Source organism: Cervus canadensis, chromosome X (assembly GCF_019320065.1).
Source record: "Cervus canadensis isolate Bull #8, Minnesota chromosome X, ASM1932006v1, whole genome shotgun sequence".
In the NCBI taxonomy this organism is placed as follows: Eukaryota; Metazoa; Chordata; class Mammalia; order Artiodactyla; family Cervidae; genus Cervus; species Cervus canadensis.
The window spans coordinates 48,337,094-48,364,924 of NC_057419.1; the positions used below are offsets into that span (position 1 = coordinate 48,337,094).

The 27,831-nt window shown below is 38.3% G+C and overlaps 1 protein-coding gene across 2 annotated transcripts in view; it reads left to right on the top strand.

Moving 5' to 3' along the window:
- Positions 1-27,831, top strand: part of SRPX (sushi repeat containing protein X-linked) — a 138,798-nt gene that overhangs the window by 93,608 nt on the left and 17,359 nt on the right. For both annotated transcript variants that reach the window (XM_043458060.1, XM_043458062.1), the window contains one exon: positions 9,202-9,323. In XM_043458060.1, the coding sequence (XP_043313995.1) occupies positions 9,202-9,323 (122 nt within the window). The remainder of the gene's footprint in view (positions 1-9,201; positions 9,324-27,831) is intronic.

A 27,831-nucleotide genomic window follows, 5' to 3' on the forward strand; every position in this document is an offset into this window, starting at 1 on the left:
TCTGGGTCTTCCCAGTGCACCAGGCCTAAGCACTTGTCTCATGCATCCAACCTGGGCTGGTGATCTGTTTCACCATAGATAATATACATGTTTCGATGCTGTTCTCTCAAGACATCCCACCCTCGCCTTCTCCCACGGAGTCCAAAAGTCTGTTCTGTACATCTGTATCTCTTTTCCTGTTTTGCATATAGGGTTATCATTACCATCTTTCTAAATTCCATATATATGTGTTAGTATGCTGTAATGTTCTTTATCTTTCTGGCTTACTTCACTCTGTATAATGGGCTCCAGTTTCATCCATCTCATTAGAACTAATTCAAATGAATTCTTTTTAATGGCTGAGTAATATTCCATGGTGTATATGTACCACAGCTTCCTTATCCATTCGTCTGTTGATGGGCATCTAGGTTGCTTCCATGTCCTGGCTATTATAAACAGTGCTGTGATGAATATCGGGGTACACGTGTCTCTTTCAGATCTGGTTTCCTCGGTGTGTATGCCCAGAAGTGGGATTGCTGGGTCATATGGCAGTTCTATTTCCAGTTTTTTAAGAAATCTCCACACTGTTCTCCATAGTGGCTGTACTAGTTTGCATTCCCACCAACAGTGTAAGAGGGTTCCCTTTTCTCCACACCCTCTCCAGCATTTATTGCTTGTAGACTTTTGGATAGCAGCCATCCTGACTGGCGTGTAATGGTACCTCATTGAGGTTTTGATTTACATTTCTCTGATAATGAGTGATATTGAGCATCTTTTCATGTGTTTGTTAGCCATCTGTATGTCTTCTTTGGAGAAATATCTGTTTAGTTCTTGGCCCCCATCAATTCTTTACAAACATTCTTTAAATGTTTGGTAACATTCATTAGTGAGGCTATCTGGTCCTGGGCTTTACTTCATTGGGAGATTTTTTTAGTTTTTTTTTTATTATTTTATTGATTTAGTCTCTTTACTAGTAATTAATCTATTCAGACTTTCCATTCCTTCATGATTCACTCTTGATTGTTTTTATGTTTCTAATAATTTTTCCACTTCTAGGTTGTTGAATTATTGGCATAGAGCTATTCATAATAGCCTCTTATGAACTTTGTATTTCTATTGTATCAGTTGTAATGTCTCCTTTGACATTTACAATTTTGTTGATTTAGTTTTTTCCTTTAGTTTAACTAAAGGAGTGTCAATTTTGTTTATCTTTCAAAGAACCAGCTCTTAGGTTAATTTTTTCTACTGTTTTTCTGTTCTCAGTTTCATTTATTTATGCTCTAATCTTTATTTCCTTCCCTCTGCTAATTATGGGCTCAGTTTCTTTTTCTAGCTCCTTAAGGCATAATTAGGTTGTTAATTTGGGAAATTTCTTGCTTTTTAATGTTGATTTTTATTGTTGTGCACTTAAGTTTTCGTATGTTGTCTCCATTTTTGTGTCAAGATACTTTATTTCCCCTTTAATTTCTTCCTGATCCATATGTTATTCAGGAGAGTGTTGTTTAATTTCCATGTATTCATGAATTTTCAGTTTCCTCTTGTTATTGACTTCTTATTTTGTACCATTGTGGTCAGAGAAGATACTTGGTATAATTTCAGTCTTCTTAAATTTTCTAAGACTTGTTTATTTAGTGGCCAAACATATGGTCTGGAGAAGGAAATGGCAACCCACTCCAGTATTTTTGCCTGGAGAATCCTGTGGACAGAGGAGCCTGGTGGGCTGCTGTCTATGGGGTCACACAGAGTCAGACACGACTGAAGTGACTTAGCAGCAGCAGCAGCAACATACCTGGTCTGTTCTAGAAAATGTTTCATGTGCACTTGAGAAGAATGTGTATTCTGCTGATGTTGGATAGACTATTCTGTGTATGTCTGTTTAGTATATTTGGTCTGTGCATGCTAACTCGCTTCAGTCATGTCTGACTCCTTTTGAACCTATGGACTATAGCCTGCCAGGATCCTCTGTCCATGGGATTCTCCAGCCAAGAATACTGGAGTGGGTTGCCATGCCCTCTTCCAGGGGATCTTCCTGACCAGGCATCAAACCCATGTCTGTTATGTCTCCTGCATTGGCAGATGAGTTCGTTACCACTAGTGCCAGCTGGGAAGCCCCTTTTGGTCTATAGAGTTGTTCAAATTTGCTGTTTCTTTATTGATTCTGTCTAGATGACCTATCCATTGTTGAGAGTGGGGTATTAAAGTCCTGTTTATTTCTTCTTTTAGGTCTATCAGTATTTGCTTTATGAAGTTCAGTTTTCCAACGTTGGGCACATAAATATGACCATTATAACTTTTTGATGTATTGATCCTATCATCATTATATAATGACCTTCTTTGTTTCCTTTTACCATTTTTAAAATTAAAGCCTATTTTGTCTGATATAACTACTCCTGACTTTTTTGGGTTGTTTGCTTAAAATATTTTTCCATCCCTTCACATTGCCTTTGTATGTCTTGAAGGCCAAAATGATTCTTGCAATGAGCATATCATTGAATCTTTTATAAAAATCCATTCTCATTTGGAGAACTGGCTCTATTTACATTTAAAGTTATTATTGATAAATAGGATACTGCCATTTTGTTAATTGTTTTCTGGTTGTTTTATAGATCAGCTGTTTCTTCTTTTCTTCAATTGTGTTTTGATGTTGTGTGGTATTAGTATGCTTTGACTTTATCATACTTTTTTGTAATTCAGGTTTTTCCCTTCTTGTTACCATATGAGCATGCGTTTTAAGTCACTTCGGTCATGTCTGATTCTTTGTGACCCTATAGACTATAGCCCATCAGGCTCCTCTGTCCATGTGATTCTCCAGACAAAAATACTGGAGTGGGTTCCATGTCCTCCTTTAGGGGATCTTTCCAACCCAGGGATTGAACCCACATCTCTTACGTCTCCTGCATTGGCAGGCAGGTTCTTCACCACTAGCACCACCTGGGAAGCTGTTACCATGAGGCTTACATTAAAAAAAAAAAACAAAAAAAACCTTAAAATTATAACACACTGTTTTAAACTAATACCAACTTAATTTCAATCAAGTCCTAAGCTTTATACTTTAAATTATACTCTCTTCCCATTTTAGGTTATTGATGTTACAATTGACATAGTTTTTAATATTATATACTTTATAACTTTAATATTGTATACCTCAGATTATTGTAATGTTAGGTATTTTTACCATGTTAGGTATTTTTTAAACTAAGTTTCTGTATCTTTAAAAAATTGTTTTTTATTGGATTATAGTTGATTAACAGTGTTAGTTTCAGATGTACAACAAAGTAATTCAGTTATATATATACATATACATGTATCTACTCTTTTTCAAATTCTTTTTCCACTTAGGTTATTACAAAAAAATTGAGCAGAGTTCCCTGGGCTATACAATAGGTTCTTGTTGATTATATATTTTAAATATAGCAGTGTGTACCTGTCAAACCCCCGCTCTCTCCTCTCCCCACCCTTCACCCTGATAACCATAAGTTCATTCTCTGAGTCTGCTTCTGCTTTGTATATTAAGTTCATTTGTGTCATTTTTTAAGATTCTGCATATGAGTGATGTCATGTATTTGTCTTTCTCTTTCTGACTTACTATGTTGAACTCCAGGTCCATCCATGTTTCTGCAAATGGCATTATTTCATTCTTTTTATGCCTGAATAATATTCTGTTGTACATATGTACCACATCTTCTTTATCCATTCATCAATGGACATTTAGGCTACTTCCATGTCTTGGATATTGTAGACAGTGCTGCAATGAACATTGCGGTGTGTGTATCCTTTTAAACCATGTTTTTCTTTGGATGTATGCCCAAGAGTATCACTAGTTTTAGTTTTTTAAGAAACCTCCACACTTTTCTCCATAATCCCTGTACCAATTTAAATTCCCACCAACAGTGTAGGAAGGTTCCATTTTCTCCACACTCTCTCTAGCATTTATTATTTGTAGACTTTTTATTCCTAGAATTTTTTTAAGAGCTTCCATACAGTACTCCATAGTGGCTGTATCAGTTTACATTCCCACCAACAGTACAAGAGGGTTCCCTTTTCTCCACATCTTCTCTAGCATTTATTGTTTGTAGATTTTTTTGATGGTGGCCATTCTGATCAGTGTGAGGTGATACCTCGCTGTAGTTTTGATCTGCATTTTTATAGTAATGAGCAATGTTGAGCATCTTTTCATGTGTTTATTGACCATCCAAATGTCTTTGGAGAAATGTCTGTTTAGGTCTTCTGCCCATTTTTTGATTGTGCTGTTTGTTTTTTCTATATTGAGTTGTATGAGCTGTTTGTTATTTTGAATATTAATCCCTTGTCAGTTGGCCTTGTTTGCAAATATTTTCTCCCATTCTGTAGGTTGTCTTTTCATTTTGCTGGTGTTTTCCTTTGCTGCACAAAAGCTTATAAATTGGATTAGGTTCTGTTTGTTTATTTTTGCTTTTATTTCTTTTGCCTTGGGAGACTGATCTAAGAAAACATTGCTATGATCTATGTCGAAGAAGGTGCACTTGAGAAGATTGTGTTTTCTGCTGCTTTTGGATGAAATGCTACATGAATATCAATTCCTTCTGGTCTAATGTGTCATTTAAGGCCTGGGTTTCCTTATTGATTTTCTGTCTGGATAATCCATCCATTGATGAAAGTGGGGTGTGACAGTCCCCCACTATTATTGTGTTACTGTCAATTTCTCCTTTTATGTCTATTAGTATTTGCCTTATATATTGAGGTGCTCCCTATCTGTGCATCCATTCTTTTTCTGAGATCTTGAATTATCTTTACCGTCATTGCTCTGAATTGTTTTCCAGTCAGATTGCCTGTCTCCATTTCACTTATTTGTTCTTCTGGAGTTTTATCTTTTTCCTTCATCTGGGACATATACCTCTGCTGTCTCATTTTGTCTAATTTTCTGATTTTAGTTTCCACTCTGCAGGCTACAATCTGTAGTTCTTCCTGCTTCTGTCTGTCTGCTTATGAATGAGGCAGTCTAAGAGGCTTGTGCAGGCTTCCTGGTGGGAGGGATTAGCTCCTGCCCACTGGTAGGTGGAGCTGGGTCTTGTCCATCTCCCAGGCAGGGTCATGTCCACCTCCTGGGCAGGGTCATGTCCAGGGGTGTGTTTAGCAGGCAGCTGTGTGCTCAGAATGACTTAAAATTGTCTCACGAGTGGGGCTGTTTTCCTGTCCTGTTGGTTGTTTAGCTTGAGGCATCTCAGCACTGGAGCCTACAGTCTGTTGGGTGGGTCCAGGTCTTGATGAGAAAACAGTGGCCTCCAGCAGGGCTCATGCCAATGTGTATTCCCCAGAACTATGGTGTGATTGTCTGTCCCAACAGTGAGCCACAGCTGCCTCCCCTAACCTCTGCAGGTGACCCTCCAATACAAGCAGGTAGGTCTGGCCCAGTCTCTTATGAGGTCACCGATTTCTTTTCTCTGGTTCCTGGTGTGCCAAAGACTTCATGTGTGCCCTCCAAAGTGGAGTTTGTTTTCCCCAGTCCTATGGAATTCCTGTAATTAAACCCCACTGCCTTCAAAGCTAGAGGATTTGGAGGCTCCTCTTCCTGTTGCCAGACCCCCTAGCTGGGGAGCCTGATGTGGGGCTCAGAACTTCCAATCCTATGTACAACTTCTGTGGTGTAGTTATTTTCCAGTTTGTGGCCTGCCCACCTGATGGCCAGGAGTTGATTTAATCACTTTGGCCACCTGATGGCCAGGAGTAGTTGATTCAATCACTTCTGCGTGTGCCCCCCCCCGCCTCCTACCATCTTATAGCTCCTTCTTTGTCTTTGGATGTAGGGTATCTTTTTTGATAGGTTCTAGAATTTTTTTTTTGTTGGTTGTTCAGAAGTTAGTTATTTTGGTGATTTCATCAAAAGAGGTGAGCTCACATCCTTCTACTCTGCCATCTTGTCTCTGTCTACCATGGTTATTTTTTAACTTTTAAGTTAGAGCTGTAAGTGAATTACATACCACTATTATCATATTACAGAACCCAACTTTGACTAAATTTCTCCCTTTGTGAGGAGTTTTACACTGCCTTCTTATGTTCTTATGATGTTAATTATCCTTTTATAGTTATTCCTCAGTACTTGCAGGGGATAGGTTGCAAGGCTCACTGTGGACCCCAAAATCTGTGGATGCTTACATCCCATTGTCAGTGCTCTGTACCTATGGGTTCCATATACATTGATCTTCTGGTTCTACACATAATATGTGGTCCATGGTTGGTTGAATTTGTGGATCTGTAACTTGTGGATATGGAGGGCTGACTGTATTTCCACTCGAAGTCTTGTAAAGCAGGTCTAATGGTGATGAACTCTCTCAGCTTCTGTTTTTTCAGAAAAGTATTTGTCTCTCTTTCATTTCTGTAGGAGAGCTTTACTGGATATGGAATTTCTAGGGTTGACAGTTTTTCCTCCCAGTATTTTGACTACGTCATACCATTCTCCTCTGGTCTGAAAAATTTCCATTATTAAACCACTGGTAGTCTTATGGAGGTTCCCTTGTATGTAACTTCTCTCTATTGTTGCTTTAAAAATTCTTTGTTTTTGTCTTTTGACAATTTAATTATAATATGTCCTGGTGTAACCTATTTGGGTTCAATCTATTTGGCATCCTTTGGACTTTTTGGATCTAGATGTCTAGTTCTCTCCCAAGGACTGGGAATTTTTCAGCCATTATTTACTGAAATACACTTTTTTTCCCTTTCCGCCTTCTAGAATTCCCAGAATGCAAATATTTTTCATTGTGTCCTATAAGTCCCTTAGGCTCTCTTCAATCTTTTTCATTATTTTTCCTTTTTGTTCCTCTGACTGGATAATTTCAAATGATCTATTTCCCAGGTTCCTTATTCTTCTGCATAGTTGAGTCTGCTTTTGAGGCTCTCTATTGAATTCGTCAGTTATTTTATTATTCAGCTGTATGATTTTTTTTCATGGTTTATATTTCTTTGTCGGACTCCTGTTCATTTTCCTAATTCCATTTAGTTGTCTGTTCTTATAGCTCACAAGACCTCTTTAAGAGAATTATTCTGAATTCTTTGAAAGTTCATAGCTATCTAATTTCTTAGGGTCAGTTATTGGCCCTTTATTAATTACATTTGGTGGTATCAGACATACTTGCTTTTTCATCATCCTTGATTCTTTTTATCGGTATCTGTTCATTTGAGTAAGTGATCTCCTTTTCCAGACAGTTCAGGTTTACTTTGGCAGAGACAATTCTTCACCAGTCAGCTCTGTTAGGTTTCTGGACATATCTGCTGGTAACGGCCTTGGGAAGGTGGGGCTTGCTACTAGGGTCTGTTTGGCTGAAGCATCTGTTCAAGCTCTGAGCTTGGTGGCGGGGGTGTGCCATTGACTGAGAACAGCTGGGTAGGTCTGCCATCTTGGTTCCCTGCCCAAATGCAGCTGTAAGATGTGCTTCATGAATTCTAGATTCTCCTCAGGCTTACTAGATGCTTTAGACTGGGTCATATGCCCAGCTGTAGGTGTGGCTATGAATTAGCTTCCCTCCTCTGGCAAAGCAGCAGGAAGGGACCCAGAGTTGGCATGGCTCATGGTCTGGGGACCCAAGTCAAACAAGAGTGTGCACTGAATATTTTGCCTAGGTGAGGATACCAGTTTTGCTCTGCAGACAGAGAAAGCTACATTCTGTGCTCTGTTCAAATGTACCATAATCAGGGCTGTTGGATGGGTGATCCAGCTTCCTGTGTGTTAGGCTTCAGTTCCTTGGTCAGGTGGTCTGAAGGTAGTATTCAGTTATAAGTGAGGTTGTGAATGGTTTTCCATTCCTGGGCACAGTGGGAAAAGCACCTTCAATGCCACGGATGTTCTTAGTTTGTGACCTTGACTCAAGCTGACTCATGCATCGAGCTCCCTGGCTGGACAGGGCCACTTTCTTTGCTCTGGCTGCCATCAGCTCTGCTCACCTGCCTCTCAGTTAAAAGTTGGTGGGTTGTACAGCTTCTAGGTATTCTCACCAACTCTTCCTGTCAGCTGGGGGCCACACTCCACAGCGGGTAGGGCAATGACCCGGGCTATGCCTGGGTAGCATTGGGAGGGCCCACTTCAGGCAACTCTCAATTTTCCCAGATAGGCTTTCTGGTCTGGAAGGGACAGGAGCCTCGGTCTGTAGTGGGTGAGGCTATGTATCACCTCCCCTGCCTGGGCATAGCAGGGGCACTGTCCAGAGGGAGAGCACAAAAACGGTGTCCCTGGCCTGTATTCCCTGAGAGCCTCTCTGTAGGTCTCAAGATGTGTGCCAAGCCTGAAACCTGTCCTTAAGGCTGAAGATCCAGGAGAAAAAATGAGACCTCTTTCACAGAAACTGGGGGTATATTTCAGTTTGCTGTCTCTACAATGACCTGGAGGTGGTATCCCAACAAAAACTATTACAGTCACGTGTGACCCAACATTGCAATCCCTTCCAGCCACCAGATCCAGGTCATCAAGTGGTGTCCACTGGATGCAGGCGTGCATATGTGTTAGGTCACTTCAGTTGTGTGTGACTCTTTGCAACCCCATGGACTATAGCTCACCAGGCTCCTCTGTCCATGCAATTTCCCAGGCAAGAATACTGTAGCGGGTAGCCATGCCTTCCTCTAGGGTATCTCCCCAACCCAGGGATCAAACCTGCATCTCTGTCTCTTAGGTCTACGTGCATTGGCAGGTGGGTTCTTTACCACTAGTGCCACCTGGGAATTGGGTGGCAACCACCAAACCCAGGTCACCATTTGTTAAAAAAAAAGAAAGAAAGCATGGCATCAGATGAGGGTTGGAATGTCTTCTCCTAGTTTTTTCACCATGTTAGTTGCCAGGGGGGAGGGGGCTCTTTGGGCTGGTGACTGCGAGGGGTGGAAGAATGGGCAGATAAGGGGACACTGGAAGTAATCTTTTGTCCTTGCAAATACAAATGAAAATCCTCTGGAGTGGTCTTTGATACTTGTTAGGAAATTTGGCTCATGCAAAGTCTCACCCCATCTGGAAATACATACATTACCATTTGGCTTAGGTTTTCAAAATCTCATTGCCAAGTCATTTCTGAATGATTCCTCTAGGAAGGTATTTGGGTTTTATAGCCATTAGTTTAACCCCAGTTTCTCAACTATCTTCAGGACAGTATGGAATGGGCAGAGAAACTTCCCCAAACAGAACAGCGCTGCTTCTGTCAGTCTATAGTTTGACGTGGATTTTCTTTAGCTACACTTACACCTCCTGTCTTGGATTTTTTTTTCCAGCAAGCACAATGTGGCCTGGATCTTCGACACATCACTGTAGTGGAGCTGGTAGGGGTGTTCCCGACCCTCATCGGCAGGATAGGAGCAAAGGTGATGCCTCCAGCCCTGGCCCTGCAGCTCAGGTAGGGGGATGTTCTCTTCTTAAATGTTATTACCTATAAATGTACTTTTTTCTGATCAAGGTCCCTGATTTCTGTCTATTGAGTCTTGATTCCAGGCAATGTTTCAGTACTTTTATTCTGGGAGTATTATAACCATGTTACTTGGCATGTGGCTGCTTATCCAAATATATGATGCAGAGGGTAATCACCAGGGTTCTTTCCCCCTCTAGGTATTTTTGCTTTGTGTTTATTTTACCCTTGGTTGGAGAGGGCTGGAAAGGGGACAGAATACAAAAAGGGCCTTAAGCAATCTTTGGTCTTATTAAGAGGGCAGGCGTCCAGTTTAGCCTTTCCAGGCTTGGCGTCCTTTTCCTCCATGTTTCCAGGGCACTTGTCCATAGCCCCATTTTAACAACTATTTTATTTTGGTAATGTATAATGCCAGAATCATGGTGTTTGGACTCTGAGTAATGGTGCATTAAAAAAGCAAAAATTAGCAGCCAAAAGTTAATTTCAGAACAACCCAAACCTTTACTTGCGTCTTTTGACCACTGTGAAAAGAATAATTAGCAAAAGCAAAGCTCCTTAAAAATCTTCCGTTCTCATCTATCTCTTTCTCTCTTGCTCTACAAAAGAGTGGGTAGATCTCTGTTCCTATGGTCCCAAGCTATTTGTAGTTCCACTATTTTGTAGCATCCACATCCCAGAAGATATTACTTCCGGGTTGTACAAAGGAGGGGAAAGAGTGAAAAAAAATGCCATTTGTGTGTGTGCATGTGTGTCATATTGGAAGTATAAAATTGCTGACTCCAAATCCATTGGCCAGAACTCATTACATGATTGTGATCAGAGTTCAAGGGAGATTGGGAAATGTGGTCTTTGTATATACCCAGGAAGAAGAAAATGAAATAAAACTTGGTGAACCATATCACAGATTTTCAAAAAAGTTCACAGAAATTCCTTATTGTGATGGAAAAGTGTCTTTAGCAAGTGTTGCTATGTAGTGACACAACAATTTATTTCTTCTAATTTCCTTATTTTCCATCTGCCTTTAAAAAATAATTTTACTCATTTTTTGCTGTGCTGGGTCTTCATTGCTACTCAGGCTTTTCTCTAGTTACAGTGAGCAGGGGCTACTCTCTAGTTGTGGTGTGCGAGCTTCTCATTGCAGTGGCTTCTCTTGTTGTGGAGCATGGGCTCTAGGTACATGGGCTTCGGTAGTTGCAGCTCCTGGATTCAAGAGCACAGGTTCAATAGTTGTAGCACACGGGCTTAGTTGCTCAGTGGCATTCCATCTGCCTTTTGACCCACCACACTTTTGATTTACACCTGTCTCCTTGCAGAGTCTGGTCCATTCACAACAGGATCAAAAATTCAGAAGGCCAGGGATGGAAAATGACAGATAGGCCTGAATTCTCTTTAGTTAGCTGAAGGAGAAGCCTAGGAACACTCATCAGCTTTTATGTATTCATTTTTGTCCTCCTGCATTTGTATCTAGTACCTCTCTAGGGGTGACATTTGTGAGGTCAGAACTAGATCTTTTCAAATTTGCTACCTAGTACCTAGTACAGTGCCTGGTGCCATGTTGGTGCTAAGTAAGTAAGTGGCTCAAAGGGAATCAGCTTTACTATTTCCAGGAGTGACAGTACTCTTAAAGAGTATTTGTATCATTTGCAACACTTCAAATTGAAGATAAGAAAACATGAGAGGACTGTTGTTGCCATCTGAAAAATTTTATTGAAAATTCTCAAAGTAGATTTCACGAAGCTATTGCACATTTAGAATTACCTATACATATGCTATGTCAATGACTTTTTTTTTTTCTAAAAAAACTGCTGCAGAATTTACCAAAGAGTTTTTCTGGATTGCAAATATACAGAGAGAATCTTTGAAAGATAGAAAAATCTGATTTAAGAAAATTTCTAGGTTGTATATGTCAGGGCTACTATACACCTCTGTAGGCTAATGCTGATTATTTAAACAATAATTAAGCTGCATAAGTGAATTGTACAGTGGTTCTCAAGCTTTACCCTGCCTCAGACTCTCTGGGAGGGCTGGTAAAGAGTTCAGGGCCCCAGCCCCAGAGTTTCTGACTCACTTGGTCTATAGTGGGGCCTGAGAACTTGCATTCCTAGGAAGTGTCCAGGTGTTGCTGATGCTGTTGGTCTGGGGATCACAGTGAGTGAACCACTGCCTGTGCTTTTACCAAACGCTTCACAGTTTTGAAATGGAATGTCTATTGTTTTCAATTTAAAAGTCCTTAAACTTCTTGGTTAAGCTTACTCCTAAGTATTTATTCATTTTGATACAATTATAAAAGTGATTTTTCTATTTCTGGTGCTTTCTTATTGTTGCTGTTGTTCAGTCGCTCAGTTGAGTCTGACTTATTGCAACCCCATGGACTGCAGCACACCAGGCTTCCCTGTCCTTCACTACCTCCTAGAGTTTGCTCAAATTCATGTCCATTGAGTCGGTGATGCCATCCAACTGTTTCATTCTCTGTCGCCACCTTCTCCTCCTGCCCACAATCTTTCCCAGCATCAAGGTCTTTTCCAAAGAGTCAGTTCTTCACATCAGGTGGCCAAACTATTGGAGCTTCAGCTTCAGCATCAGTCCATCCAATGAATATTCAGAGTTGATTTCCTTTAGGATTGACTGCTTTGATCTCTTTCTGTCCAAGGGACTCTCAAGAGACTTCTCCAACAACACAGTTCAAAAGCGTCAATTCTTTGGAACTCAGCCTTCGTTATGGTCCAACTATCACATCCATACATGACTACTGGAAAAACCATAGCTTTCACTGAAGACCTTAGTTGGCACAATGATGTCTATGCTTGTTAATACACTGTCTAGGTTTATCATGGCTATTCTTCCGTGGAGCAAGCATCTCTTGAGGCTGCAGTCACCGTCCACAATGTTTTTGGAGCCCAAGAAAATAAAGTCTGTCACTGTTTCCATTGTTTTCCCATCTATTTGCCATGAAGTGATGGGACCAGATGCCATGATCTTAGTGTTTTGAATGTTGAGTTTTAAGCCAGCTTTTTCAATCTCCTATTTCACCTTCATTGTGCTTTCATCTCGTTCATCTTTGCTTTCTGCCATTAGGGTCGTGTCTTCTGCATATCTGAGGTTACTGATATTTCTCCCGTAAATTTTGATTCCAGCTTGAGCTTCATCCAGCCCAGCCTTTCACATGATGGACTCTGCATATAGGTTAAATAAGCAGGGTGAAAATATACAGCCTTAACGTACTCCTTTCCCAATTTTGAACCAGTCTGTTGTTCCAAGTCTGGTTCTAACTGTTGCTTCTTGACCTGCATATAGGTTTCTCAGGAGGCAGGTAAGACGATCTGGTATTCCCATCTTTTTAAGAATTTTCCACATTTTATTGTGATCTACACAGTCAAAGGCTTTAGACTACCCAATGAAGCACAAGTAGATGATTTTTTCTGGAATTCCATTGCTTTTTCAGTGATCCAACTGATGTTGGCTTTTTGATCTCTGTTTCCTCTGCCTTTTCTAAATCCAGCTTGTACATCTGGAAGTTCATGGTTCACATACTGTTGAAGCCTAGCTTGAAGGATTTTGAGCATTTTTACTAGCATGTGAAATGAGCACAGCTGTGCGGTAGTTTGAGCATTCTTTGACATTGCCTTTCTTTGGGATTGGAATGAAAACTGGCCTTTTCCTGTCCTGTGGCCACTGCTGAGTTCTCCAAATTTGCTGACCTGTTGAATGTAGCACTTTACCAGCATCATCTTTTAGGATTTGAAATAGCTCATCTGGAATTCCATCACCTCCACTAGCTTTGTTCATAGTGATGCTTTCTAAGGCCCACTTAACTTCACACTTCAGGGTGTCTGGCTGTAGGTGAGTGATCACATCATTGGGTTACCTGGGTCATTAAGGCTTTTTGTATAGTTCTTCTATGTATTCCTGCCACCTCTTCTTAATATCTTCTGCTTCTGTGAGGTCCATACCGTTACTGTCCTTATTGTGCACACCTTTGCATGAAATGTTCCCTTGGTATCTCTGATTTTCTTGAAGAGATCTAGTCTTTCTCATTCTATAGCTTTTCTCTCTTTCTTTGCATTGTTCATTTAGGAGGCTTTCTTATCTCTCCTTGGTTTTCTTTGGAGCTGTGCATTCGGGTGGGTAATACCTTTCCTTTCCTGCTTTGCCTTTTGCTTCTTTTCTTAGGTATTTGTAAGGCCTTCTCAGACAACTATTTTGCCTTGTTTCTGTTTTGATGATCTATTCATTGTTGTAAGCTGTATATTAAAGTCCCTTACTATCCTTATCCTTGTATTTCTCCTTTTAGGTCTGTTAATATTTGCTTTATTTATTTAAGTGCCACTGTGCCAGTTATATATATGTATATTTAACAAACATTATATCTTATTTTTGGATTGAACTCTTTATCACTATGAATCACCCTTCTTTAGATCATTATAGTCTTTGTCTTAAAGTCTATTTTGTCTAAGAATAGCTATCCAGGTTACTTTTGGTTTGCACTTGCATTGGATATATTTTTCCATTCCTTCACTTTTATTTTGTGTATCCTGACATCTGAATTGTGTCCCTTGTAGTCAGCACATAGATAGGTCTTGATTTTTTTTTAATCCATTCAGCTACCCTTTCTTTTTATTAGGTAATTTAGTCCACTTATTGCCATTTTCTTAATTGTTTTTAGCTGTTTTGTAGTTGCTCTGTTACATTCTTCTCTTGTTCTCTTTCTATGTGATTAGATGACTTCAGCGATATGCTTAGACTCCTTTCTCATTATCCTTTGTGTATCTACTGTAGGTTTCTGGTCACCATGAAATGTATATATAAACATATTTATAATGGTTTAAATTGATAACAAATTAAGTTTGAATACATTCTAAAGGAACTCAAATATTTCTGCAAAAAAAATAGACTCACAGATATAGAAAAAAAATTTAAGCTTACCAAATAGGATAGTGTGGGGTTGAGGGAGACTGGGTGAAATTAGGAAGCTGGGGTTGACATATACACACTAATAGAAAAAAGGAGAAATAACAAACACCTCCTATATATCACAGGCAACAATATTCAATAGCCTATAATGGAAAGGAATCTGAAAATATATATATATATGTGTGTCTTTATGTATAACTATCACTTTGTTGTACACCTAAAACAATTCAAATCAACTACTTCCATTTTAAAATGGTTACAATGTTTAAAATATAGATATGTTAGTAAAAGTAGTGGATTTATAAAGTTAGTATAAAGGTTTAAAGACAAAAGTAGTAAAATAACTACCAAAAAAAATAACTACAATAGCTACTTAAGGGATACACAGGATTAAAAGATAATAAATGTGGCATGAAAAACAAAACAAGTTTATTTCAATCATTTTTTTAGATTCCAAATATAAGTGATGTCACATAATATTTGTCCTTTGGCTTTATTCATTTAATAAGATAATTTATAATTCTATCCACCTTGCAAATGGCATCATTTCTTTTCTATGGCTAAGTAATATTACGTGTATATATACCACATCTTCTTTATGCCTTCATTTGTGAATGGACACTTAGGTTGCTTCCATGTCTTGGCTGTTGTAAATAGTACTGCTGTGAACATTGAGATACATGAACGTTTTTTTTTTTCTTTTTTATTTTATTGTCATATAGTTGCTTTACAATATTGTGTAGTTTCCTTTATACAGCAAAGTGATTTAGTTATACATATATTCATTCTTTATTGGATTGTTTTCTCACATAGGTTATTACAGAATATTCAGTAAAGTTCCCTGTGCTACACAGTAGGTCTTTCTTGGTTATCAGTCTTTAGAGTACTGGATATATGTTAATCCAAAGCTTTTGATTTATTCCTCCTCCTCCATGTTTCCCCTTTGGTAAGTATATGTTTCTTTTCAATATGTATAAGTCTGTTTCTGTGTTACAAATAAGTTCATTTGCATTGTTTTTTAAAAATTAGATTCCACATATGAGTGATATCATATAATATTTGTCTTTCTCTGTCTGACTTACTTAACATAGTAAGGCAACCTCTTGGTCCATCTATGCTGCTACAAATGGCATTATTTCATTCTTTTTTATTGCTGAGTAATTTTCCATGCCATATATATATGTGTGTGTGTGTCTGTGTCTGTGTCTATATGTGTGTACACACAATATCTTTATCCTTTCCTCTGTTGATGCACACTGGGTTACTTCCATGTACTGGCTATTGTAAATAGTGCTGCTATGAACATTGGTATGCACATATCTTTTTGAATTATGCTTTTCTCCAGATATATGTCTAAGAGTGGGATTCCTGGATCACGTGGTAGTTTTAGTGTTTAAAATTTTATTGATTTATTTTTGGTTGCACTGTTTCTTCACTGCTATGCAGGCTTTCGCTAGTTGCAGCGAGTGGTGCCTGCATTGTGGTATACAGACATCTCATTGCAGTGGCTTCTCTTGTTGTGGAGCACAGGCTCTAGGGGGTGCAGCCTTCAGTAGTTGCGGCATGTGGGTTTATTAGTTGAGGTTCCTGGGCTCTAGAGCACAGGTTCAATGGTTGTGGCACACAGGTTTAGTTGCTCTGCGGCATTCATTCCATCTGCCTTTTGACCCACCAAACATTTGATTTATACCTCTTTCCTCACAGAGAGTCTACCCCATCTACATCAGGATGAAAAATTCAGAAGGCCAGGGATGGAAAATGATAAATAGGTCTGAATTCTCTTTAGTTTAGACCACTTGACCTGTCTCCTGAGAAATCTGTATGCAGGTCAAGAAGCAACCGTTAGAACTGGACATGGAACAACAGACTGGTTCCAAATCAGGAAAGGAGTACGTCAAGGCTGTATATTGTCACTCTGCTTATTTAACTTATATGCAGAGTACATCATGAGAAATGCTGAGCTGGATGAAGCACAAGCTGGAATCAAGATTACCAGGAGTAATATCAATAACCAAATGATCAATCAGTATGCAGATGACACCACCCTTATGGCAGAAAGCGAAGAAGAACTAAAGAGCCTCTTGATGAAAGTGAAAGAGGAGAGTGAAAAAGTTGGCTTAAAACTCAACATTCAGAAAACTAAGACCATGGCATCTGTTCCCATCACCTAATGGCAAATAGATGGGGAAACAGTGGAAACAGTGACAGACTATTTTTTTGGGCTCCAAAATCACCGAAGATGGTAACTGCAGCCATGAAATTAAAAGACACTTGCTCCTTGGAAGAAAAGTTATGACCAACCTATACAGCTTATTAAAAAGTGGAGACATTACTTTGTCAACAAAGGTCTGTCTAGTCAATGCTATGGTTTTTCCAGTAGTCATGTATGGATGTGACAGTTGGACTGTAAAGAAAGCTGAGTACCGAAGAATGGATGCTTTTGAACAGTGGTGTTGGTGAAGACTCTTGAGAGTCCCTTGGACAGCAAGGAGATCCAACCAGTCCCTCCTAAAGGAGATCAGTCCTGAATATTCATTGGAAGGACTGATGCTGAAGCTGATGCTCCAATATTTTGGCCACATGATGCAAAGAACTGACTCATTGGAAATGATGCTGGGAAAAATTGAAGGTGGAAGGAGAAGGAGAAGGGGACGACAGAGGATGAGATGGTTGGATGGCATCACTGACTCAATGGACATGAGTTTGAGTAAACTCCGGGAGTTGGTAATGGGCAGGGAGGCCTGGCGTGCTGCAGTCCATGGGGTCACAAAGAGTCAGACATGAGTGAGCGACTGAACTGAACAGAACTCTCTTTAGTTAGCTGAAGGAAAATACTGGGAACACTCATCAGCTTTTATTTATTCATTTTTTCTCCTGCTGTATTTACATCTAATAATTCCCTCGGCTTAACACTTTTGAGGTCAGTACTAGATCTTTTCAGCATTTGCTACCTGGCATAGCACCTGGTGCCATGTTGGTGCTAAGTAAATAAATGACTGTGAATGGAATCGACTGTACTATTTCCAGTGCATGATGATAGCCTTTAAGAGTATATGTATAATTACCAACACTTCAATTTGAAGATAAGAAAGCTTAAGAGGACAGATGACATCTAAAAAACTTTTATTGAAAATTCTCAAAGTAGGTTTCATGAAGCTGTTGCTCATTAAGAACTCCTCAAAGGCTCTGTCAGTGATTTAAAAATCCCTATAATTTACTAAAGGGTTTTTTTTTTCTGGATTGCAGATATGTAGAGAGAATATTTATTAAAACCTTGATGTGATTTTTAAAATGCTAAAGGGTTGTATAATATACTAATTTACTAAATTTACTAAATTTGTATAATTTACTAAAGGGTTTTTTGCTGGATTGCAGATATGTAGAGAGAATATTTATTAAAACCTTGATGTGATTTTTAAATTGCTTAAATTTGAAGGATAGAAAAATCTGATTCAAGAAAACTTCTGTGACTCAGGTTTTATATGTTGCGGCTATTGTAGACCTCCATAGACTAATGCTGATGATTTAAACAAAAAATAAGCTGCATAAGTGATTTATGCAGTGGTTCTCTAGCTTTATCCTGCCTCAGAATCTCCGGGAGGGTTGTTAAAAGAGCGTGGGGCCCCAGAGTTTCTGACTCACTTGGTCTAGGGAGGGGCCTGTGAACTTGCATTTTTAGCAAGTGTCCAGGTGTTGCTGATGCTTGTGCTCTGGGGACCACAGTGAGTGAACCACTGCCTTGTGCTTTTACCAAAGGCTTCACAGCTTTGACATGGAATGTCTATTGTTTTCAATGTACAAGTCTTTTAACTTATTGATTAAGTTTACTCCTATATATTAATTCATTTTCATACAATTATAAAAGTGATTTTTCTGTTTCCGCTGCTTTCTTATTGTTGTTGTTCAGTCACTCAGTCATGTCCGACTCTTTGCAACCCCACGAATGGCAGCATGCCTGGCTTCCCTATCCTTCACCAACTCCTGGAGTTCGCTCAAACTCATGTCCATTGACTTGGTGATGCTGTCCAACCATCTAATTCTCTGTCGCCCTCTTCTCCGCCTGCCCTCAATCTTTCCCAGCATCGGGGTCTTTTCAATGAGTTGGCTCTTTGCATCAGGTGGCCAAAGTATCAGAGCTTCAGTATCAGTCCTTCCAATGAGTATTGAGGGTTGATTTCCTTTAGGATTGACTGGTTTGATCTACTTGCTGTCCAAGCAACTCAGAAGAGTTTTCTCCAACACCAGAGTTCGAAAGCAGCAATACTTCAGTGGTCAGCCTTCTTCATGGTCCACCTCTGACATCCATACATGACTACTGGAAAAACCATAGCTTTGACTAGATGGATGTTTGTTGGCAAAGTGTTGTCTCTGCTTTTTAATAGACTGTCTAGGTTTGTCATAGCTTTTCTTTTAAGGAGCAAGCATCTTAATTTTGTGGCTACCGTCACTGTAGGCAGTGATGTCAGAGCCAAAGAAAATATCTCACTCTTTTTCCATTTTTACACATCTGTTTGCCATGAAGTGACGGGACCAGATGCCATGATCTTAGTTTTTTGAATGTTGTTTTAAGCCAGCCTTTTCACTCTCTTCTTTCACCTTCATCAAGAGCCTCTGTAGTTCCTCTTCAGTTTCTTCCATTAGGGTGGTGTCATCTGCATATCTGAAGTTATTGATAATTCTTCTGGCAATCTTGATTCCAGGTTGAGTTTCATCCAGCCCCCCATTTCACAGGATTATACTGTGCATATAAGTTAAATAATCAGGGTGACAATATACAGCCTTGATGCACTTCTTTCCCAATTTGGAACCAGTCTGGTTTGAAATATTGCTAGTTAAAGGTTTCTCAAGAGGCAGGGGAAGTTGGTTTGGTATTCCCATCTTTTGAAGAATTTTCCAGTTTGTTGTGCTCCACACAGTCAAAGGCTTTAGCCTACTCAGTGAAGGAGATGATCTTCAGTAACTCCCTTGCTTTTTTTTTATGATCCAACGGATGTTGGCAATTTGATTGCTGGTTCCCCTGCCTCTTCTAAACCCAGCTTGTACATCTAGAAGTTCTCGGTTCATGTATTATTGAAGCCTAGCTTGAAGGATTTTGAGCATACCTTGCTAACATGTGAAATGAGGGCAGTTTTGCAATAGTTTGAACATTCTTTGGCATTGCCTTTCTTTGGGATTGGAATGAAAACTGACCTTTACCAGTCCTGTGACCACTGCTGAGTTCTCCAAATTTTCTGGCATATTGAGTTCATCACTTTCACAGTATCATCTTTTAGGATTCGAACTAGATCAGCTGGAATTCCATCACCTCCACTAGCATTGTTCGTAGTAATGCTTCCTAAACCCCACTTGACTTTGCACTCCTGGGTGTCTGGCTCTAGGTGAGTGATCACACCATTGTGGTTATCCAGGTCATAAAGATATTTTTTGTATAGTTCTTCTGTGTATTCTTGCTACCTCTTCTTAATATCTTCTGCTTCTGTTAGGTCCATTATCATTTCTGTCCTTTATTGTGCCCATCTTTGTATGAAATGTTCCCTTGGTATCTCTAATTTTCTTGAAGAGATTCCTAGTCTTTCCCATTCTATTGTTTTCCTCTATGTCTTTGTATCGTTTATTTACAAGAAGGCTTTCTTATCTCTCCTTGCTGTTCTTTGGAACTCTGCTTTCAGATGGATATATCTTTCTTTTCCCCTTTGCCTTTGGCTTCTTTTCTCAGCTATTTGTAAGGTCTCCTCAAGACAACCATTTTTCCTTGTTGCATTTCTTTTTCTTCGGGATGATTTTCATCACCACCTCCTGTACAATTTATGAACCTCCATCCGTAGTTCTTCAGGCACTTTGTTCTAGATTAAATCCCTTGAATCTATTTGACTTCCAGTGTATATTCAGGAGGATTTTGATATAGGTCATATGTGCATAGCCTAGTGGTTTTCCCTACTGTGTTCTATTTAAGTCTGAATTTTGCAATAAGAAGCTCATGATTTGAGTCCCAGTCAGCTCCAGGTCTTGTTTTTTTTCAAATATACTACTTAAGAGCAGAGAACTAGCTCCAGAAGGAATGAAAAGACTGAACCAAAGTGGAAACATCCCAGTTGTGGATATATCTGGTGGTGAAAGTAAACTTTGATGCTGTTAAGAACCATATTGCATAGGAATGTGGAATGTTAGGTCCATGAATCAAAGTAAATTGGACCTGGTGAAACAGGAGATGACAAGAGTGAATATCAACATTTTAGGTATCAGTGAACTAAAATGGGTGAGAATAGGCAAATTTAATTCAGATGACCATTATATCTACAACTGTGGGCGTGAATCCCTTAGAAGAATTGGAGTCACCCTCACAGTCAACAGAAGAGTCCAAAATGCCATTCTTGGTTGCAGTCTCACAAACGACAGAATGATCTGTTTGCTTTCAAGGCAAACCATTTCAGCATCACAGTAATCCAACTCTATGCCCCAACCACTAACGTCATAGAAGCGAAAGTTGAACGGCTGTATGAAGACCTACATGACTTTCTAGAACTAACACCAAAAGAAGATGCCCTTTCATCATAGGAGGCTGGAAAGCAAAAGTAGGAAGTCAAGAGATACCAGGAGTAACAAGCAAGTGTGGCCTTGGACTACAAAATGAAGCAGGGCAAAGGCTAACGAGAGTTTTGCCAAGAGAACACACTGGTCATAGCAAGCACCCTCTTCCAACAACACAAGAGATGACTCTGCACATGGACATCAGCAGGTGGTTAATATCGAAGTCAGATTGATTATATTTTTTGCAGCTAAAGATGGAGAAGCTCTATACAGTCAGCAAAGCAAGACAGGTAGCTGACTGTGGCTCTGATTATGAAGTCCTTATTGTGAAATTCTGACTTTATTATTCATGTATAGAAATGCCTGAGGTTTTTGTATATTCATTTTGTAGCCAGAAACTTTATTGAATTGACTTATTAATCTAACACTGTTTTGATGGAGTCTATAGGGTTTTCTATATATTACATCATGACATCTACAAATAAAGATAGTTTTTTACTTTATTTTCCAATTTGGATGTCTTTTTTTCTCTTTTTCTTGCTTACTAAGTCTGGCTAGGACTAACAATACCATGTAGAATACAAATAGCAAGAGTGTGCATCACTGTCTTGTTTCTGATCTTAGAGGAAAAGCTTTTAGCTTTACACAATTGAGTATGAACTTAGCCATGGCCTTGCTTATATATAGGACCTTGATGATGCCGAGTTATGTTTCCTCTATATCCACATTGTTGAGAGGTGTTTATTATAAATGGATGTTGAATTTTGTCAGAAGCTTTTTTCTAAATCTATTGGGATAATATGATTTTTATCATTCATTCTATTAATATGGTATAACATGATCTGTAGATGTTGAACCATCTTTGCATCTCTGGTATAAATCTAACGTGTATGATCCTCTTAACATACTAATATGTTGAATTCTGTTTACAAATATATTGTTGAGGATATGTGCCTTTGTGTTCACCAGGGATATTGCCATGCACTTTTTTTGTGTCCTTGTCTGGTTTGGGTTATCAGCTAATGGTGGCCTTATATATGAGTTTTAATATGGTACCTCCTCTTCTAGTTTTTGGTAGAGTTTGAGAAGGATTAGTATTAATTCTTCTTTGAAAGTAGATGGAATTCAGTTGTGAAACTATCTGGTCATGGACTTTTGTTTGGAGATTTTTGGTTTTTTGTTTTTTTTTTTAACTTTTTTTTTCCATTTATTTTTATTAATTGGAGGCTAATTACTTTACAATATTGTAGTGGTTTTGGCCATACATTGACATGAATCAGCCATGGATTTACATGTGTTCCCCATCCCAATCCCCCCTTCTTCTTCCCTCCCCCTCCGATCCCTCTGGGTCTTCCCAGTGCACCAGCCCCGAGCACTTGTCTCATGCATCCAACCTGGGCTGGTGGTCTGTTTCACCCTTGATAGTATACTTGTTTCAATGCTATTCTCTCAGAACATCCCACCCTCGCCTTCTCCACAGAGTCCCAAAGTCTGTTCTGTACATCTGTGTCTCTTTTTCTGTTTTGCATATAGGGTTATTGTTACCATCTTTTTAAATTCCATATATATGCATTAGTATACTGTATTGGTCTTTATCTTTCTGGCTTACTTCACTCTGTATAATGGGCTCCAGTCTCATCCATCTCATTAGAACTGATTCAAATGAATTCTTTTTAATGGCTGAGTAATATTCCATTGTGTTTGGAGATTTTTTTATTAGTGATTCAATCTTCTTAATAGTAATCTGTTCAGACTTTCTGTTCATTATTCAGTCTTAGAAGGTTGTATTTTTCTAGAAATTTATCCACTAATTCTAGACTGTCAAATTTCTTGGCATGTGACTTTTCATAATAGACTCTTATCATTTGTATATCTGTGGTAGCGTGAGTGAGTCTCCTCTTTCTTTTCAGTCCTGGTGAGTCCAGCTAAAGTTTTATGAATTTTACCTTAGTGCAAAGAGCAAGCTTTTGTTGTACTGGTGTTTTCTATTGTTTTTCTCAACGGTCCTTCATTTATTTCTTCTCTGATCCCTATTATTTCCTTATTTCTACTAACTTTGGGCATTGTTTGGTTTTTTCTAGTTCTTTCAGGTGTAAGGTTATGTTGTTTTAGAGACTTTTTTTCTTGACAAGTAATTTTTGCCCTGAAATTCTTATTTAGAACAGCTTTTTCTGTATTTCATAAGTTTTAGAATATTTTATTTCAATTCTCATTTGACTGAATGTATTTTTTGATTTCTCTTTGACCTGCAGGTTGTCCAGTAACACACTGTTTACTTGCCACATTATTTGTATGTTTCCAGTTTTCATATATTTGATTTCTAAGTTTGATACATTATGATCTCAAAAGATGCTGCATATGATTTCAATCATCTTAAATTAATGCTTGTTTTAAGCCTAACATGATCTATCCTAGTGAATGTTCTGTGTGCACATGAGAATATATATTGCTTTGGATGGGATGTTCTGTATTTCTCTATTAAATCCATGGTTTAATGTGTTTAAGGCTGTTTTGTTTATGAGTTTCCATCTGGATGATCTATCCATTGTTGTTAGCTGCATATTAAAGTCCCCTACTATCATTGTCCTTGTATTTCTCCTTGTAGGTCTATTATATTTGCTTTATATATTTAAGTGCTCCTATGCTGGTTGTATATATATTTACAAATATTATATCCACTTTTTGGATTGAATTCTTTATGATTATGTATCACCCTTCTATAGCTCATTGTAGTTTTTGTCTTAAAGTCTATATTGTCTGATACAAGAATAGCTATCCAGCTTACTTTTGGTTTCTACTTCCATACAATGGGCTTCCCTTGTGGCTCAGCTGGTAAAGAATTCGCCTGCAATGTGGGAGACCTGGGTTCGATCCCTGGGTTGGGAAGATTCCCTGGAGAAGGAAAAGGCTACCCACTCCAGTATTCCGCCCTGGAGAATTCCAGGGACTATACAGTCCATGAGGTTGCAAAGAGTCGGACACGACTGAGCGTCGTTCACATTCACACTCACGTCTATACAATATATTTCCCCATTCCTTCACTTTCAGTTTGTTTGTGTCCTCACATCTAGATTGAGTCCCTTGTAGTCAACATATAGATAGACCTTGTTTGTTTGTTTTAATCCATTCAACTACACTTTTTTTGGATTAGATAATTTAGTCAACTTAAATTATTTATAGGTATATACATACTGTGATTTTGTTAATTGTGTTTTGGCTGTCTTGTAGTTCCTCTCTTATATTCTTCTCTTATTCTCTGTGGTTTGATGACTTTAGCTGTACACTTAGATTCCTTTCTCATTATTGTTTCTGTGTCTATGTTTCTGGTCACCATGAAGCTTATATATAACTTATATTTATAATGGTTTATTTTTAAGTTGATAACAACTTAAGTTTAAATGCATTTCAAAGCTCCACAAATATTTTTAAAAAACAAAACTGGATTCACAGACATAGAAAACAAACATGGTTACCAAAGAGGATAGTGGGGGTTTGAGCAAGTGTGGGAGAAATTAGGAATTTCGGGTTAACATATACATATTACTGTAAATAAAAGAGAAATAACAAAGACCCCTTGAATACCACAGGAAAAAATATTCAATAACCTATAATGTTAAAGAGTCTGAAAATATATTTTTTTATGTATAACTATCACTTTATTGTACACCTCAAACAAAATTTAAATTAACTACTTGGACTGTAAAATGGTTAAAATAAAATATTTAAAATGATAAAAATGTAGATATATTTATAAAAGTAGTGGATCTATAAAGTTAGTATAAAGGTTGAAAGACAAAAGTAGCAAAATAACTACAATAACTACTTAAATGATACACATGATCAAAAGTTATTAAATGTGACATCAAAAACAAGTTCATTTAAATCATATTTTAGATTCCACATATAACTGATGTCATATGATAATTGTCCTTCTTTGCCATTCTTCATTTAATAAGATAATTTCTAATTCCACCCAAATGTCATTTTTTTTTACAGCTAAGTAATATTCCATTGTGTATATAGCCCACATCATCTTTACACATTCATTTATGAATGGACACTTAGGTTGCTTCCATGTCTTGGCTGTTTTAAATAATGTTGCTGTAAAGATTGAGGTACATGTTCGTTTTCTGTTTTATTTTATTGTAGTAGAGGTGTTTACAGTGTTGTGTTAGTTTCATGTGTACAACAAAGTGATTCAGTTATATATATACTCATTCTTTCTCAGATGGTTTTCTCATATAGGTTATCAAAGAATATTGAGTAGAGTTCCCTGTGATATACAGTAAGTCATTCTTGGTTATCAATCTTATATGTAGTAGTGAGTATATGTTAATCCAAAACTCTTGATTTATGCCTCCTCCTCCAAGTTTCCCCCTTTCATAACTATATATTTGTTTTCTCTAAGTCTGTTCCTGTGTTACAAATAAGTTCATTTGTATAATTTTAAAAACATTAGATTCCACATGAGTGATGTTATATATTTATCTTTCTGTCTGACTTACTTGACTTAGTATCACAATCTCTTGGGGGTTCAGGATGAGGGACACATGTACACCCATGGCGGATTCAAGTCAATGCCAAATACCAATACAGTGTTGTAAAGAAAAAAAAAAAAAAAAAAAATATATATATATAGGTCCATCCATGTTGCTGCAAATGGCATTATTTCATTCCCTTTTATTGGTGAGTAATTTTCCACGATACATATGTGTGTGTGTATGTATGTACACACACACACATCACTTTATCCATTCCTCTGTTGATGGACACTTGGTTACTTCCGTGTCCTGGCTGTTATAAATAGTGCTGCTTTGAACATTGGAGTGCACATATCTTTCTGAATTTTTGTTTTCTACAGCTGTATACACAGGAGTGGGATTGCTGGATCATATGGTAGCTTTATTTTTAGTTTTTAAAATGTTTCTTTATTTAATTTTTAGTTGCAGTGACTTACTGCCCTGGCTTTCCCTAGTTGCAGTAAGGGGGGCCAACATTTTGCTGCAGAGGCTTCTCATTGCAGTGGTTTCTCTTGTTGTGGAGCACAGGCTCTAGGGAATGCAGCCTTTAGTAGTTGTGGTACATGGGTTCAATAGTTAAGGTTCCTGGACTCTAGGGCACAGGTTTAATAGTTGTGGCACATGGATTTAGTTGCTCTGTGGCATTCCATCTGCCTTTTTACGTACCACACATTTGATTTATACCTCTCTTCCCACAGAGAGTCTTCCCCATCCACAGCAGGATCAAAAACTCAGAAGGCTAGAGATGGAATAAAATAAATGGACCTGAATTCTCTTTAGTTGGCTGAAGGAAAAGTCTGGGAACACTCATAAGCTTTTATTTATTCATTTTTTTTGTCCTGCTGCATTTGCATCTAATACCTCTCTAGGGGTGACACTTGTGAGGTCAGAACTAGATCTTTTTTTTTTTTTTTTTTAGAACTAGATCTTTTCAAGTTTGTTATCTAGTACCTAGCACAGTGCCTGGTGCCATGTTGGTGCTAAGTAAGTAAATAACTCTAAATGGAATCAGCTTTACTATTTCCAAGGCTGATAGTACTCTTTTAAGAGTATAATTCCCAACACTTCAAATTGAAGATAAGAAAACATGAGAGGACTGTTGCCATCTGAAAAATTTTATTGAAAATTCTCAAAGTAGGTTCCATGAAGCTATTGCTCATTTAGAACTAACAACACATATGCTGTATCAATGATTTGTTTTAAAAACCTGTTGCAGAATTTACTAAAGGACTTTTTCCTGGATTGCAGATATATAGAGAGAATCTATATAAAATTTTGATGTGATTTTTAAATTGATTAAATTTGAAAGATAGAAAAATCTGACTTAAAAAACTTCTATGATTCAGGTTTTATGTGTTGGGGCTACTGTAGACCTCTGTAGGCTAATGCTGATGATGTAAACAATAAATAAGCTGCATAAAAGAATTATACAGTGGTTCTCAAGCTTTATCCTGCCTCAGAATCTCTGGGAGAGCTGTTAAAACAGAGTGTGGGACCCCAGCCCCAGAGTTTCTGACTCACTTGGTCTATAGTGGGGCCTGAGAACTTGCATTCCTAGGAAGTGTTGAGGTGTTGCTGATGCTGCTGGTCTGGGGATCACAGTGAGTGAACCACTGTCTTGTGCTTTTACCAAACGCTTCACAGTTTTGAAATGGAATGTCCTATTGTTTTCAATGTACAACTTTTTCAACTTCTCAGTTAAGTTTACTCCTAAGTATTTATTCATTTTATACAATTATACAAGTGACTATTCTATTTCTGGTACTTGCTTATTATTGTTGTTCAGTCATTCAGTCATGTCTGACTGTTTGTGACCCCATGAACGACAGCATGCCAGGCTTCCCTGTCATTCACTATCTCCCAGAGTTTGCTAAAACTCATGTTCATTAATTCAATGATGTCATCCAACCATCTCATCCTCTGTCACCCCCTTCTCCTCTTGCCCTCAATCTTTGCCAGAATCTGGGTCATTTGCTATGAGTCCACTCTTCCCATCAAGTGGCCAAAGTATTGGAGCTTCAGCATCAGTCCTTCCAATGAATATTCAGGACTGATTTCCTTTAGGATGGACTGGTCTGATCTCCTTGCTGTCCAAGGGACTCTCAAGAGTCTTCTCCAGCACCACAGTGGGAAAGCATCAGTTCTTCAGCATTGAGCCTTCTTTATGGTCCAGCTCTCACATCTGTACTTGACTACTAGAAAAACCATAGCTCCAGCTATATGGAGCTGTCAGCAAAGTGAAGTCTCTGCTTTTGAGAGTCTCTTAATTTCGTGGCTGCAGTCACCGTCTGCAGTGATTTTGGAGCCAAAGAATATAAAGTCTGTCTCTGTTTCCATTTTTTTCCCCATCTGTTTTCCATGAAGTGATGGAACCGGATGCTCTGATGTTAGTTTTTTGAATATTGAGTTTTAAGACAGTTTTTTCATTCACCTCTTTCACTTTCATCAGTATACAGCCTTGATGTACTCCTTTCCCAATTTTGAATCAGTCTGTTGTTCCATGTCCAGTTCTGAATGTTGCTTCTTGACCTGCATATGGG